The sequence below is a fragment of the Camelus ferus genome, chromosome 32 (assembly GCF_009834535.1).
Source record: "Camelus ferus isolate YT-003-E chromosome 32, BCGSAC_Cfer_1.0, whole genome shotgun sequence".
Classification (NCBI taxonomy): domain Eukaryota; kingdom Metazoa; phylum Chordata; class Mammalia; order Artiodactyla; family Camelidae; genus Camelus; species Camelus ferus.
The window spans coordinates 4,206,192-4,223,387 of record NC_045727.1 but is presented as its reverse complement, the minus strand read 5'-3'; the positions used below and the strand labels follow the sequence as shown (position 1 = coordinate 4,223,387).

Sequence of the window (17,196 nt, the reverse complement as noted above, 5' to 3'; positions counted from 1 at the left end):
GGCTGTTAGTCATGGCACTGCTCTTTCTGTCCTGTGTGTACGCTTTGAGTGCTGGGTAGGAGTTCAGGCCCAAAGTACTGGAAACTCCCTTTTTCCTTTGTACATAAGCACAGGGGCTTAGCAGCACTCCTTCTCCAAACCAATCCACACACACAGCCCAGTCTGCACTTCCTTGCCAGCATGCCTCTCTTCTCTTCCGTCCACTTATAGAAATTGGCATGGGATTAAGTGTGATAATATAGGAAAGCAGCAGCATGTTGAGAGGGGGGTTTGGAGTCATACAGAACCAGGTTATCTCCAACCTCTGCCCCTTCCTGGCAGTGTAATCCTAAGAGACTTACTAAGCCTCTCTGAGCTTTGTTTTTCTTAATCTGTAAAGCTTCAAAGCGCACTTATGAGAATTAAGGGAGCAAATATATAGGGAGTATTTGGCTCCAATGATAAATATCCCTTCTTCTTATCGATGTTATTTATTTACATCAGCATCCAATAGTATGAATGGCATATAGACCACCGTGAAGTATTAAGGTTACACCACAAAATTTCATTAATCCACCTTTCAGTCATTAGAAATCAGTTTACTTCTCTAAAAAGTTATTTTAAAAATTTTACCATTATAATTATTTATCTTGACTTGAAGATGGGATTGATAATATATTATTAAATTATTAATAATTATCTTAAGGGTAATAATGCTGCTGTGGTTATGAAAGAAAATGTCTTTATTCTTAGGAGATGTATGCTGCCTGACACTTCAAAAGGTTCAAAAATAATTTATACACATATATAAAAAATATTTATTTATAAAATTATTATATAATTATTTAATGAAATTTAGTTAATTACATTATAAAATAGATATTACTTTATAAAATTATCCTATTATATGACTATTACTATTTCTATACAATTATTTAATACATATAATACACACATACACATATATACACATACACATACATAGAAGCCAAATGTGACAAAATGTTAACAATGTTTTCATCTAGATGAAGTGTGAGTGCTCACTATACTATGTTTTCTTCTTTCAGTTTCTCTGTGTTTCAAATATTTTGTAATTAAAACATTAGGAAAAAAGACACAGACACAAAAAGCATATTACAAAGCAATTCAAAAACAGTTCAGAAAATCCATAATAAAAAAATTAACAAAAATAAGCAACATGAAACTACATGGATATATTTTTTTAATGTTAAAAAAATATTTTTTTGCCAATTCTCATAAAAGCAGTCATTTATCTTTCAGGATAAAGACCTGTGAACTTCTAAGGGAGATTGATATAAAATCTCTTTTCTCTTCTACCCAAATTTTATTTGTCTTTACTCTAGCAAACTAGAGCTGGAGTTAGTATATGGGCTTTCCTCTTCTGTAGCTTAAATATGCAATGGAAAAAAAAATAAATCTATACATTACCTTGAATCTTCACAGAGGTCAAGAACTTTGGGCACAGGGACTCCAGCATTCGCAAGGGCTTTCATTACCCTGCCAGAACAAAGGAAAATGAACAACATTGCTGGCTGAAGTGATGAGATGTTCTCAAAATTATTTTTCTTGATGAGGAGGGTATAGCTCAGTGGTAGAGTGCATGCCTAGCATGCACAAGGTCCTGGGTTCAATCCCCAGTACCTCCATATAAACAAACAAACAAACAAATAAATAAATATATAAAACCTAATTACCCCCAAAATTAAAAAAAAATTTTAAATTTTTAAATTATTTTTCTGATTTAAAATTAGTACATGCAGAAATTAAAATGGAATTCTAAAAAAAATTCTAAATAGGGAAAAATCTTTATGTATTAATTTGCTCACGAGTGTTACTTATAATAAAAAACTGGAAGCACCCAAAAGATACAGTGATTTTGAAATTATTAAGCAAATCTTCATATAATTACTTGTTGCAACGGTAACAATAATAGTAACAGCTAACATTTTCCGAGTGTTTAGTATGTGTTACAAACTCTAATAAATGCTTTGAATGTATCATTAATTCAAAGCATTCTCACAGTTTTGTGTTATGTTACTATTAGGATTCCCATTGCCCAGTGACACACAACTAGTATGTGAGTGATGGAGTCTGGCTTCACACCCAAGGACAGTAGGATTCCACAGCCCTGTCTTAATGATTATGCTATTACTACAGCCAATAAAACAATGCCGATAATAAAATGAAAATGTGCATGATAAAATTTTAATGAAACGATACATAGTAAACTATATACTACTTAAGCAACTATACAGAGTAATATATTAACTATGTACTTTTTTAAAAGGCGTATGCGTTGAAACAAAAATATTGGAAAGGAACACATCAAAATGTTTACCATGGTCATGTTTTCAGGGGCCCAAATAATGTCACCAGGACCTATTCATTCTCTCTCTCCATCTCTCAGTATATCTTTCCTTGATAACCCCAGTGAACATGCCAGCATACCTCCAGAGATGGACTACTTGACCCAATATGGGTTTTAGGTTTGTTCCTGAACCAGTCACTGTGATCGAGAGGATGCATTGTTCAGATTGGTCAAACTGGGTCTTGTGCCCATCCCTGGAATCACAGTTAGGTCAGTCTCATCCAAACCATGTGGACCTACACTAAGGGACAGCTGTTTCCCCAAAAAAGGTCTAGGTATTACTATCAGAACATCTCTTCAGGTAGAGAAGAGAGAAAACAAATTCCTGAATAAGGTTAGGGGGCATGATCTTATTTGAAATAATTTTGGAGAGTCATACTTGTAGTTTTAAATGTCTCAAGGCACTTTAATGGAGGGCTGACTTAGCTCAGGGGCTGAGCTGCAGAGGCTGGGTGGGGCCAGCAGGCCCTGGGCTCTAAGAATTTACCTGAACTCCCTCTCGATTGCATGGGCAGATGGAAGGAGCGTCCCCGGGGGTTTCTTCCTCAGAACCAGCTGGTGGTTAGCCAGCTTGATGTAGTAGGTTGGATTTGACTGCCCGTGATCAAACTGGAGGAGTTCCAATGGGCCTGCAAGTTTGAAAACGAGGAAGACTCAAACCAGCTCTGGAGGACAGATCTGAACAGACATTCTTCGAATGAGTGCTGCATTTGGGATGCAGAGCATCCTGATCTGGGATGCACTATAAGGAAAGCACCTCCTCCCTGCATACCAGATGTGACTGGGTCTCAGGTATACCCTGTCACACTACAGTGTGGCAAAGTTCACTGGATTCACACCACAATTTTCACTTTGTGCCGGTGTCCAGTTTTGTCCTTCTTGCCAACTCCTGCTCCGTGAAGAAAAGCTTTTTAGTTCTGTTTATCAACCGCAAGCGCAGTCATGGCAACCCATCTGGCTAAACAGAATGCTTCAATCCGAGGATGAAAAATGCCCTTGTGCGTCCCTCAGCCCATACTCGGCCACACCACGCCCAATGCTGGCGTGACAGCTGGAAAGAGCTAAGCAGAGGCCTGCAGCTCAGGCCGAAGCTGCTTTCAGGAGATGCGACTTCCCACCCCAGCAGGCTGAACCCTTGCGGCTTCCTTAAAGAAACAGCCTAGATAACCCTCGGCTTCACAACTAGACTGAACTCTACACACAGATTCATTTCAGTTGTTCAGAAGAGCAGGACAAGGGAGTTTGCCTGAGTTAGTGGTGTGGTCACAAAGGGCCCCTCAGATCTGAAGAGGCTCTAAGCACCATCTGATCCCTGGAAAACATTCTCACATGAAGCTGCACACAAAAAGCCTTTTTCAGGGATCAAATAGATGAGGCCAACCTTTTATCACCAGATAGAAATTTCGTCAAAAGCTCATGAAGCACCTGTTGTTCTGAAGGTGGAATGTGGAGAATGAGAGAAGGAATTTTGAAGAGATAGAGACAACTTAACACTTTGAAATTCGCGCAGCGCTGAAGTCACCTTCACAAAACAAGCTGTCATCTCAAAAAATTGGAACCACTCCAATGCCCCAGACACATGCTGCAGTCTCCAAGTGCCGCTCCTCCGTGACAGCCCTTTGCAGGTGACAGCCACCACACTGCACTCTCAGGTGGAAGAAGGGCCAAGTACACTTTCCAGGACCCATAAAAAAGGAGGTTAATGCTTTTTCCCATGCAGAACTGAGAGAAGCTCTCAGATCCGCTGGACCCAGTGGCTGTTTTCTTCACCCCGTGGCATCTATGTCTCAGAGGGACCGAAAGTGAGACCCTGACTGAATGCCTAGCCTTTACCAAAATTTAGACACTTAAATACCTGTGGTCTGGGTCCCCAGTAAGTCTCTGAGGTACTTCTCCAAGGAGTCTTTTGGAATTTCCATTGTCTTTCTCACAGGGCGAGTGTTTGGAACAACCTTTCTCAGCATAAAACCCAGAAGAGTTTCCAGTTCCTTTACTGCAGTCTCTGGGTCATTAACCTGGTTTCAAAGAGAACACTGAACATGGACCACAAGTCAATGCTGACCTCTCCTCTTGCCTGTTCTCTAAGAGGGTCATATTTTAGACAAATATTCAAAAAGTCAGTTCTCTGACAAAGGACTTTGGAGCTAGGAGAATCAGCTGCTGAGGAAGCTGTAGAACGAGTTCCCTCCTCCCATTTAATTCCTAACCACATTAAACTTTCTTACCTGCTGGGAAGAGCGCTGGTTAAAAGTCCATCATACTCCCTCATGCCAGGAGGGAATATTACGTAGTAGCATCCACTCTGTCCCTGCGGGCCTGTCAGCTTCATAATGAAAACCCAGACTTATTAAGCTAGATGGAAGCCACCTCTAATGCGGCTTCTCCTGCTTCAAAGCCATGACCTGGGGTGGCCCCTGTGGCTGGTAGCTACTGGCTCCCCACCTAGAACAGCATCACCAGGCCAGTCTGTCAGCCCAATGTCTACAATTACCTGCTGTGTAACTCTTTTCTCAAACTGCCTTCCTAGTACTGTTTGTCTTACTCCCCATTAAAGATACAAGCGGCTAGTCACCTAGATTTCATAATTAATAAAAAACAAAAAGACCAGGGCAGCATGGGCAAAAACCACTAAAGGCAATTCCAACTATGAGTGTAAGAGGACCTCAGAGAAATGCTTACACTAGTGCCTGGCGCACAGTAGGGGTTCAAAGAATAGTGACCATACCTTAATGGTGTGAATACCAAGGCTGGCGGCTGCTTTTAGATTCGGTCCAAGGTCGTCAAGAAAGATGGACTCAGAAGGCTGCAGGCCGAGCCGCTCCAAGCACAGCTTGTATATCCTGGGGTCCGGCTTGCAGACACCTTCCAGGCAGGATTCCACGACCTGAGCGAGGGACAGGAAGGAGAGATGGGGGCCCCTAAAAGTGGTGCTCCTGCACGGGCAGTGGTATATTTTTTTGAAAAGAAGAGCAGGAGGAGGACAGTTGAGATTTGTCATAACAAGTAACTCAAGAGTGATATGATATAAAATGGTGTTGTTTTTTTTAAGTGGGGTGATTTGGAAATATTGGGCTGCAACCTGAGAGAAGACTCAGAAAACCAAAGTCCTGGTTCAGACACAGTGACCTTATTAACTAAGCCATGATGGGCTTCAGATTCCTCATCGATCGAATGGCAACACTAATGACCGTCTTACCTACCTGAATAGTTGCTGTGAAACCTAATGAAACTTGAACGTGTTCCAGAATGACAAAGCACTTTGCTCGTGTTAGGTCACGTGGCTTATACAGAGCAGAAGGAAAGCTATACGTTTCTGCTTCAGGGAAATTATTTTATATTTTTTTTCAGAAAAAATACACTGTTAACTGTTACAAAAAAGACATGACTTTAAAGTCTGTATCTCAGAAGTTAAAAAACAGCCATACTCAACCTAGACAGATAATTCCCACAGGAGGGCTGACACCAAAGAGGTGGCAAAGACAAGGTTCCTTTCATGCAAGGAGCCTCCTGTATCCTGACAGCCTTGCTTCAATGTGCATCTGATATGGAACTGGGGGGCTGCTGACAGCTCAAGGAGAGCCCTGAAAAAGCCACCTTGGTGTCAGGCTACCTCTGATCCAACAACCCCCAGAAGTCCTCTTACACCGTCCCCAAGGCCTTGATCTCTAGCAAAGTGGGCCTAAAACAGCCACAGTGGCCCTCTGATCCAATACCCTCTGGTCCACCCTAAGAACAGAACGAAATCCCTCACTCACTCCTGAAATGACCCTCGCTCTCCAAGACCAAGGCCCAACCTGAGGACCCCGAAATTCCCATCATTCAAGGCTGGAGAACTGCCCTTTCAGGTACATGAATGTCCTGAATAAACTGGACCTCTCTATCTCACTCTTCCTGGTCCGCTAAGGACCTGAATGAGCTAAAGGAAGACAAAGAAGCACCTTCTAAAGAAAACCTCAAAGATGGGCCGCAGAGAAGCCAGGTATTTCAGATGCTAATCAGCAGATTAAGGGGCAGGAAACCAGCACAGCTAGCCCTGCTAAGACCAGAGATGGGGGGAAGCAAGCCCAGGGCAGGGGGCCAAGTCCGACCAGCAGACGGCTCCTCTCACAGGTGATTACATCTTGGGAAAGTGAAAACATTCTTGAGATTTAAGTTGGATAAGAGCCCTGGCCTCTTTCTATTCTATTTTGCAACATACAAAAGTTGTGGTGATGTGTTTTACAACAATGTGAATACACTTAACACTACTGAACTGTACACGTAAAAATGGTTAGGATGGTAAACCTTATCTGATGTGTTCTTTTACAATAAAAAATACGTAAAAATTTTTTTTAATTCAAAGAAAACAGATGAAAAGTGTTTTGAACGTCATATACAGCTCAGCAGAGATGGAGTCCTACAATATATTATTGGAGATTTAGGAAAAGCCTCCAGTGATGATGGAGATCACAGGAGTAGTTACACTAGCTGTTTGCTTTTCAATTTTTTTTTTAATTTTCCACCTTATAGCTTCAGAGAACAAAAACATAAACTACGATCTTGAGAAAATGGATTTTGAAAACTCCAGGTCTCCTGCAGCCCTAATATGAAAACTCATCAGAAAAGCTGTTGGTTGACAACATTGTAAACTGACTATATTTCAATAAAAATTTAAAAAAAAGAAAAGAAAAGCTGTTGGAAAGCACATGTCAGAGAGCCTGTGAAGTCTGAATAAACTAGTCCATTGTTTTAAGGAAGTTTACAGGTCTTCTAAATAGTTGACAGACCCAGTTGTGAGCCTGGGCAACTTAATTTGTCCACATGAAGATTATCCTGACAGCCACACCAGATGGAAGGAAATTTGGAAAATAATCACAATGTATTGAATACTTAACTGTGTGCCAGGCACTATGCAAAGTGCTTTGCATGCAGTATTCTCTGGGATCTGCACAGCAACCCTAAACAAAGAAACTGCTATTCCTGAAGAAACTGAGGTTCAGGGACTCAAAGCCACCACCCATAGCAAGCTGTGTAGACAGGATTCAAACCTGCAGAGGTCCCTGATCACTCCAGAGAAGGATGCTTGGAGAAGGGCTGTGCTGGGGGTGGGAAGCGGGGCGAACTCTGTCTCTGACAGGCTTTCTACGAGGAGGAGGACGGAGGAGTGGAAGGTGAAAACAGCATTAGTTCGGAAGGTTAATTTCCAACCCTTGTGCTCTGAATTTCTGCTTGTCAACTGGACTAGATTTTATGTTCTAAAATAGCAGTATCCAATAGAACTTTCTACAATGACGGAAACGCTGTATCTGCCCTGACTAATATAGTAGCCACTAGCCACATGTAGCGACTGAGCACTTGAAATGTGTGTATTCCAGAGGGCCGGGTTTGTGCCTGTCACGCTGAACACGGGGTCCCTTCACACCTGGCCCATGCCCAGCACTCAGTAACTGCTCAGTAAGAATCTGGTTTCCTGACTGAGTGAAGCTTCAGCAAGTTATTTATCAATAGTTCATATCCATCCCAGGATAACGTTCTATATTCTCCTAGGGAACTGGGGACTCTCGCCGAAGCAACCTTCTGGCACAGAAGGCCACCTCCTGACACAGTATCTTCTCAGGTACTCTGACGTCTAGCCCTTCATGCTCTGTCCCATTCAGTGGCCACTGGCCATGTGATTATTTATTTACATTTCAGTTAATTAAGATAAAATAAAAACAGTTCCTCAGTGACACTACCTACATTTCAAGTGCTTAATAGCTATATGTGACTAGTAGCAACCATACTGGATATTTCCATTGCTCCAGTAAGTTTTTGTGAACAGCGCTGGTCAAAGGATTAATGCCACAGAAATAGAGGGCCACATGGTTGGTCTTTGAAGAGCAAAGGTCCAAGGACCCATTAGCATGTGAGGGCTGACAGAAGTACATGTGCTAGCTTATGACTAAGGTTCAAATCTAGAATGTAAGGGAGTCTCTAAAGGGGAGGTTTCAACCAGTTACCAAATCCCATGAATGTCTGACCTTGCTAAGAGCTCAGTGTATTTTAATGCTGCATCTTGAAGCAAAGACAGAGATTTGATTCTGATTGTTCTGGATCACTTCGAGCTTACCACGTCAAACTGTTTCCGGTCCAGGGGCAAAAAGCTTTTCCCATCGGGAAGATAAAAGTTATTGCTCAGGACTGCAGTTTGAAGGCCTCTTGCTCGAATTTGAGTTATGGCCTCAGTCATCACTGGGAACTGCTTCGCCACTCGCTCACTGGTCAGCAGAGAGAAAAAGGAATCCACGGGCACGGAGGTCCTTGACTAAGAATGGGGGTGGGGAGGAGACCAGCAATCATTAAGAGTGAGAACAGCTTACGACTAACAGAGAAAAATACATATTCCTGGCTTCCTACCACGACTTGGTCATAAGAGACCAGGCCTTTGGCTGGCTGCCTAAAGGATACTGTGTCCCTCGGCCCTTGAGCAGACCTCTGCATATAAGGCTGTAAAAAGGGACTTGGAATTAGGGTTACAATAGTGAGGGAATGCAGCCATTTATATTAGTATTCCAGTTAAGTGAGTTCTTTATGTCACTCACCCATTGTCAGTTTTTAAAGTATCAATACTGTGAGAGGATGCATTAAACTCTAAATGTGTATTAAGCAGATGTAATTTAATTTTTAATGATCCGGAAGACATTTAATGATTTTGTATTGCCTCAGCATCACCATTGTGAACTGAACTTTTAGTTTCTGATCAGTTTTTGTGTTTTTAAATTCAATCTGTGTTGGTTTTGAAAACTCTTATTTTATCATGTCCAAAATCTGCAAAGGCAAGTCTGCTATTTTACTTACACACACACACACTTAGCAACAGCTTTATCGAAATACAATTCATACACCATACAATTCACCCATTTAGACTGTACAATTTTTTTAATACATTCACAAAGTTGTATAACCATCACTACAGTAAATTTAGAATATTTTCATCACCCTAAAATGAAACCCTGTACCCAAGAGCAGTCACTACCCAGTCCCCCACCAACCCCCAAAACTCCCAGTCCTAGGCAATCCCAATTCTACTTTCTGTTTCTATAGATTTACCTATTCTAGATAGTTCATATAAATGGAATCATATGGTATGTGGTCTTTTGTGACTGGCTCTTCTTTCACTTAGCATAATGTTTTCAATATATATATGCATGTTGAAATATAAATATAATTACTTATGTACTTATTTTTAAATTGTGGTAAAATATACATAACATAAAACTTACTATTTTAACCACTTAAGTACAGTTGAATGGCATTAAGCACATTCATTTTTGTGTAACTATCACCACCATCCAGCCATAGAACTTTCTTTACTATATTTAAAATTCTATTTTACCAGGGTTATTGTGAAGGTTATGTGAGTTAATATAAATAAAGAGCTTAATACAATGCATAGTACGGAGAAAAGGCTGGATACCATCACTGTTTTAAACAAGCTTTCTGATCAAAGCCATTGTGTGACAACTCTAATTTCAGATGAACAACAGCTGATGCAAGGCTTAGTAAGTAGCATTTTTTTATTCATGCAGTTAGAGAGGAGTATCTGGGGATGGAAATAGCTTAAAAACTTATAATGGGTTATTAGGTTTTTCCTTCTTTACTTGTGGTTTAAGCAACTTAATGGATGAGTGTTGCATCCACTACTCTAGGCAAAAAGAATATGGAAATTCAAGTATGTTTATCACTTACAATTTCAGAGCAAAGTCTCCCAAATTCTTGTAAGAAATCCTCTGTTTTTATCTCTGCTCTCATAAATTTCATCCAGGGCCCATTTTCGCCACCTGAGATGAAGGCCTTCAATATAGTTCCGGAAGGGATTTGATTTTGTACCTCCCATTCTATTGGAAGTAAAACACTCGGTAAGTGAAATAACAGATGGACAAATGGCTGGGGTTTGGGGACCAGGGGAATTACCATGCCAGTTCCTGTGGCATCACTGTGGTCCCAGGTGGGTTCTATTGGGAATTCTGAGAATTCTTTTAGCACTGACTATTCAATAAATGAGACTGGCCTGAGTTTCAAAATGGGAAAAATTAAATTAAATCCCTGTTTCACACATCATCACAGGAATAAATTCCCAACAGATTAAATATCCAAATCAGAAACATAACACTCTAAAACTTAAAAACAACACAGAACATCTTTATGAACTTGACTTTCTTAGCCAAGAGTTACGAAGAAAAACACTTTTTATGATGATTTTGCTGACATCAAAAATGAAAACTGTGGTATAGCAAAAACATTATCAATAAAATAAAAGGGAAGCCCCAGAATGAAGAAATACTTGCAAATTATGTAACAGACGAAAAAGGTTATTATTGCAAAACAACAACAAAAAATGAGCAATTCACAGGAAGGGAAAACTGAATGACTAATTAACGTATGAAAAAAAGCTCAACCTGAATATTAAAATAACATACAGAGGTAAAAAACCAAGAGACAGCTTCTTCAGCCATCACACTGACAAAAATTAAACAGTCTGATCATATTATTTTCCCTGAATACAATGATAAAGTGTTTGAGCTGTGCTCTGAATTTTTTGTCATGTGCATACTAAATTTATAGTAAACCAGTAGCTTAAATCAGAGCCTGGCAAACTTTCTGAAAAGGGCCAGAAACGGACGCTATGTAAATGAATGGGCATGGCTGTGTTCCAAAAAACTTCATTTTTATGGACACTGAAATTGGAATTTTGCATAATTTCCACACACCACAAAATATTATTCTTGTTTTGACATTTTGTAACTATTTCAAAACATAAAAACCATACTTGGCTGCTGAGCTATACAAAAAACCATACAACGAGCCAGATGTGGCCCACAGGCTGTAGCCAACTGAGCGCTCTCTGGCTTAAATGTGAAAAAAAATAGTAAGTATGGTATTTGAGGTGATCATAATGCTAGTGTTTGCTTATCAAGTGACCCTTTGCATAGGTCACTTTAAATAAAAGATGTTAGGAGTTCCAGTCAAGGAAAAACAAGGAGAAAGTAGAAGGTATTACCACTTTGTTCATTTTCCATCTGACAGATGTTTTCTGAGCCAGCTCTGAGCTGAAACTGGAAAGGTGATGTGACTATATCCCAGACCTGGGGTCCTAGGTTCTAAGAGCCCCACAGCAGAGATAGGAAATTAGGTGGCTGATAGGATTTGACAGGTGGAACAAGATAGAGATCTAAACTCAGGTAGAGGCAGTGGCAGTGGAGAATAGATATTCTGGAGGAAGTCAAGAAAATTCCCGCCCAGTGATCTTTATGTTCTCTGTGAAAGAGGAGATTCAGCTGTCTGCCAAGTATGAAGGTTTGGGGTGGGAGGGTATGATGACTTCTGGGGGAGTTTGGTACAGTCCTGTGGTAAATATGAGAGGAATGAGAGTAGAGGAATAGAGAGGCTGAGGGCGACGCTACAATTGGAGCTTAAAAAAAAGCTCACCTAACTGGTTTGCATAGCTGGATAATTTTTCACCCAGAATCACAGAAAACCTGAACTTGGGTGTTTTTAGCCTGGAAAACTGTCCACCCAGCCACCAGTATAGGTCAAAAGGACAGGGACAGCTGTTTGGTCTTTTTCCTTTCCTGCTGGCTGGAATGACAATGTGATGGCAGGAGGTGAAGCAGCCAACAGAGACTCATAAGGTACTCACAGCGGAGCAACACAAAACAAAGAACCCAAGGCCCTGATGTCACACAGCAACATACTAGCCCCAGACCACAGACCTAGTTTTCATATAAAAGAGAAATAAACTTCTGTCTTCTTCAGTCACTCTCATTAAGAGGGGCTGACAAAGAAAGGATCAGAGACTAGAAGTTTGATCTTGTAGGTGCAAAAGCAGGTTTTGGGAGGTGGATGGAAGAAAGAAGGTTGTGATCAAAGCAGGATTTCAGCATTCAGAAGTAGTTCTCAGGGATAGGTAGTTAAACTCTACCAGTAACAGCAGTAACAGTGGCAGCTCATAAGTAATTGAGAATTTAAGATGAGCCAAGCACTCGCTCTGCTCTTCAAGTGCTTTCTCTAGATAATCTCATTTAACTCTCCCCAAACCCCATAGAGGTAGATGCTGTCAATAGCTCTAATTTAATGACTAAGACTCAGAGAAGTTGAATAACTTGCCCAAGATACTCAGCCACTTAGTGTTGCCTGGCATTTGATTCAAGACTAGGAACAGTACCCAATGGGACCACACTGCTGCCCAAATGTTCCTCTCTGTCTCCTCCCACCACCCACCCCAACCTGGGTCTCCAGAAGCGAAAACAAAATGACATGCTCACCTGCAGCCACTCTCCCTGGAGAAGGAATGAGAACTCCACCCATGTCAAAAATCACCGCTCTGTACGTGCCGCTTCCAGAATGTGTCCATCGCCGAGCTCCGTGGTGCCTGCGCTGGCCGTGTTTCAGGAAGGCTGCCTTCCAAGCCCGCTGGAGCTGCGAGGACTGGAAAAGCTGCCTTATGCACATGCTGAGGCCGAGGCTGTGGAAAAGAAGGCACAGGGCACAGGATGCTCCACTGCCCCCAGTCCAGACATCTGCCCTGATGCTCAGGGTACCACCTGGCCATCTCCACTAACCTCCAACCAGCGCTTCAGACCACGACCAGAACTGAACTTGTTACCGAACAAAAGTTTGTGTACCTGACGCACTGTGAGGCCAAACTGAAACGTCGGGGTCTGGAGCAGAGAGAGGTTTATTGTAGGGCCAAGCAAAGAGGACAGGCAGGTCAAGGTCAGAAAAACCTGAACTCCTAAGTGATTTGGAGGGGAATAGTATCCATAGGCAAAATTTGGGGTGAGTGACTTTCTTCTGATTGGCTGGTGGAGAGGTAACAGGATGGTGCTCCAGGAGTCCTGTGCTCAGCCTGAAGTTGCCACCCTCCACCTGGTTCCTGCAGAATAACTCAAAGATATTGTTTTATATATATATATATATTCCTTGAGGAGGAACCAGGACCCTGCCCCAAGGCTGCACTGTTGTTTCTTGACTGTTCCTCCCTGGTCTCTGTATTCTCTCTCTTCCCTAAGGGAGCTGTTTAGATCTGCCCTTTGGAACTCAGGAAAGGAGTTCAAAGAGGCTGAATGAAACCTATTTCTTACAAACAAAAAACGGGGGACATGGAAAGGACTTGTATCAGGAAGGACCCTACAGGGTCCTGCTCTGTTTCAAACTCAGTATCTCCACCCTCCTTGACCACCCCTTTCCTAAGTTCCTTAGATCAGGAGTCCACTAGTCTCCTAGCTGCCCAAGCTAGAAAACTGGATTCACCCGGCTTCCCTCAGTCCCCCAGCTAGACCCCTGCACTCGGGGTGCACTGTGCTGCCAGTCCCTCCTCCAGAAGCTCTCCTTCTACCTCTTTGCACTCTCACTGCCATTAGCTCACCCATAGAACGTTCCAGCAGCCTCCCAACTGGTCCCCAGGCCTCTTCTCAACCTCATTCCTTCTTCACTCTTCAGTTATCTTTCAAAACTGCAAATCTGATCACATCCTAACCTTTAACTTTCAATGCCTCCCCACTGAAGGTCAAGATAAACTCTGTTCCTTAACCCGCCTGAGAAGGCCATCTGAGATCGGCCTCTCCCCTTTTGGCAGCAACTCTCCCTCGTATTTCACCTTAACCTGGATGATCTGGACACACACATCACCTGCAGCTTCCTCAAACACGTGGTGCTGTCCTCCGGCTTCCAGGCCTTTGCGTATGCTGATTCCTCGGCCTGGAATGCGCCCTTCCATCTGTTACCTGGCTAATTCCAGATTGCCCTTAGGTTGTAGTTTACCTCTCACTTCCTCTGTGAGACCTTCTGGCAACCGGAAAAGACAGATGAGCAGTCTCCCCTGTACCCTCCCGAGATGCCCGATACTCACCTCCTAGCACTCACGATGCCAACACACCATCATCCCCCCTATAGAGCAGGGCAGTGCCCTCCCAACTGGTCTCCATTGCCTCTTTTCTAAATATACTTTCAAAAAGTTCAGGGATGAAAAATCATACACACACAACTCACATCCATGTATGTAAACATATAAATCTATACACGTGTATATATACATGTGACAAAATGTTCCTAAGTGTTAGTAATGAGTCCATCCAGGTGAAGGGTATATGATGCAGGGTATAGAAGAGATCACTATACTATTCTTTCAACTTTTCTATAGGTCTGAAATAAAAACCTGGGAAAACAAAAACAATTAAAGCAACTTGTATTTGCAGTCAGTTCTGCATGACAGTCTTTAAGCTTCTTATGTGATTTCTACAGTTAAAAATCTTCCCAATAATTTTTTTAAAAAGCTTCCTAAGAGGCAAGTTAGAGTAAAACAGCCTCTTAGAGTTAAGACAGCCTACAGGTTCATGGTCACTTAAGTGCTACCGTAAACGATGTAAGACTCAAAAGAAAGGATTCTTAAGAAGTAAACATTCAAGATTATATAATGTATTTCTTATGTAATTAGAAATTTGCTGAATTGAGGAGTGAATGTTTAAAGGAAGAAAGTAGAAGTTGATTTGCATTTTGGGTTTTACTTCTGTTCCTACCTCAAGGTCAAAGTTAATGATGGAAGGAGAAATTCATTTATAGGCCCTTAACAGTGTCAACAGTTTGTCTGAGGGCTTAACAGTGATGAGAAGTGTCTCATCCTCACTGAAGACACTGCCTTCCTCGTACTCCTGCTAATGGTTAAGTGGGCAACACACCCACGACTAGCTCGCTTCTTCTTCCAACTAGAGATGGTGGCGCTGACCTAGCCACTTCCCAAGGCTCTCTTCAGAGCAGGATAATGCTGTGATTCCTCATATCTACAGGCTGTGGTACCTGCCCACTGACTGCAAAGCCTTTGCCCACTTTATTTGGGCATAAACTTCCATTCTTTCTTTAACATCACAGCCTTAGCTTTACCTCCTCTAGAGAGACTGTTCTTTTTCCTGGAAGACTCTGACACTAGTTTTTTTTTTTTCCCCACTCTCAGTTTCTTCTCTAGAGCACTTACCCCATCACAGTTATGTATCCATGTCTACTTGCTCCTATAATTGTAAGCTCTGTAAGGAAAGGCCTATCTTATTTCATCTTTGTCTGGTGTGTGTGTGTGTGTGTGTGTGTGTGTGTGTGTGTGTGTGTATGTGTGTCTGTCCATCCCCTGGGACCTAGCAGTGTCTAGACACATAGCAGGTGCTCAGTATAAACTGAGTTGGAAGGATGAATAAACTGGATAAATCAGAAAATGAAAGCAGGGGACAGGCATAGTGGTTGGAAGCTATTAAGAACTTTAACAAGTCCAATTTGCTCATCTCTAGCAAATAACTCTAGGTCTCTGGAACTGGCACCTTCCTTTAGTGCCATAAAGAATATCTGTCTTCTCTCTCCCTCTCAGAATAAGATTAGTATAATAATGTAGACTTAGTACTTAAATTATGCTTCCGTAAGTATGCACACGTAGTATATTGTCACATATTAAGGAGATGGTTTAGTAGAAAGTGAGTGTGGCCTCTGGAATCAGACTGCCTGCATTCATATCCTAGCTCTGCCACTTTAGTTAAGTGTGAGACCCTGAGCAAGTTACTCTCTCTGAGTCTCAGGTTTCTCCTCTGTAAAATGGAAATAATCATAGTACCTGTTCCATGAAGTTGTTACCATTATATGAGATAAAGTATGTAAAGCACTCGTTAGTAGCTAGCACACCACTAAATATTATCTACTACTGTAATGTACTATAAAAAAGTTCACACCAGGTCTCATATGTATACAGTATGTGCATATTGTATATGCACTTTCTCATATATCAGTGATTCTCAACAGGGGTGATTTGGCTCCAAGGGGACATTTGGGAATGTCTGGAGATATTTTTGGTTGTCACCACTTGGGGGGCGCTTCCTGTATCTAGTGTGTCAGGCCAGGGTTATTGCTAAATATCCTATAAAGCGCAGAACATACACACACACCCCGAAGAATTATTGGGACTCAAAATGTTAATAGTACAGAGGCTGAGAAACCCTGATACAAACAGTGTGTACTGAAACTATTTCACTGGGTGCAGTCACAAGCTATAAATATCGTATGGTTGTGTGATGCATGTATAGTCCATACACCTACGCACGTCCAGCATGTGCTGTGACGCAACTTACATATCATGATAGTGTATACCTAGAACACCACCGTGTCAAACATATGCACTGACTGCGGCTCTCCATGTTTATACACTAAAGGCAATCTGAGATACTGGAAGAAGTGCTTAATCTCAGAAAAACTGATATATACAGAGCCACAGGCTCATTTCATCCTTAGAGCTGTCTTAAGGACATTATCCCAATTCTACGCAAAACCTAGCTCAAGGTCACACAACTGGTGACCAAGGTCATTTCCATAAGAACAGAAATGTACATGATATTCGCCAATGTACCCCCCCACCCCAACAGTCCCCACTCCCCCTGGGCCCTCAGAGGAATCCCCTCTCGGAGCCTCAGCGCAGCTATCTGTAAAGCGTAGCTGACACAAGTAACCCTGCCTTGAGCTAGAGCGAGGGGGTCACACAAGACAAGAGGTAAGCGCTATCCGCAGGGCGCGGGTCCCTCGGACAATTCGGAGAGCCTGCGGAGCCAGACACCCCTCGCCATCAGCAGAGCAGGGCTGAGGGCGAAGCCTCTCGGGTAGATTAAGTCGGGCCTGGGCGCAAACCCACCGATCCGCCTAAGTGGGGCCCAGCGCGGAAGATCCCGGTAGACAGCCTCCTACACGACCTCTTGGTACCCAGTCCGGAAGGGAGCAAGCTCGCCTCCGTGCCGACGCGTCAGTCACGTGGTTTCCTCCGCACCCAATCGGAGCCCGCGTTGCTC

At 42.3% G+C, this 17,196-nt stretch overlaps 1 protein-coding gene across 3 annotated transcripts in view; it reads right to left on the bottom strand.

The window, feature by feature from the left end:
- ACAD10 (acyl-CoA dehydrogenase family member 10) overlaps positions 1-17,169 on the bottom strand; it is a 36,007-nt gene extending 18,838 nt beyond the window's left edge. For 2 of the 3 annotated variants that reach the window (XR_004316718.1, XM_006178084.3), the window contains exons 1-8: positions 17,043-17,169; positions 12,652-12,851; positions 10,076-10,224; positions 8,457-8,651; positions 5,094-5,252; positions 4,224-4,383; positions 2,856-2,997; positions 1,429-1,497 (exon numbers count right to left, since the gene is read on the bottom strand). Coding sequence is in view for 2 of the 3 variants with exons in the window: in XM_006178084.3 (XP_006178146.1) it covers positions 1,429-1,497; positions 2,856-2,997; positions 4,224-4,383; positions 5,094-5,252; positions 8,457-8,651; positions 10,076-10,224; positions 12,652-12,838 (1,061 nt within the window). In the remaining variant the exon portion in view is untranslated. Of the gene's footprint in view, positions 1-1,428; positions 1,498-2,855; positions 2,998-4,223; positions 4,384-5,093; positions 5,253-8,456; positions 8,652-10,075; positions 10,225-12,651; positions 12,852-17,042 lie in introns of those variants that run through there. The other variant, XM_032471904.1, reaches the window with a different exon arrangement.
- Between the last annotated feature and the right edge of the window lie 27 nt (positions 17,170-17,196).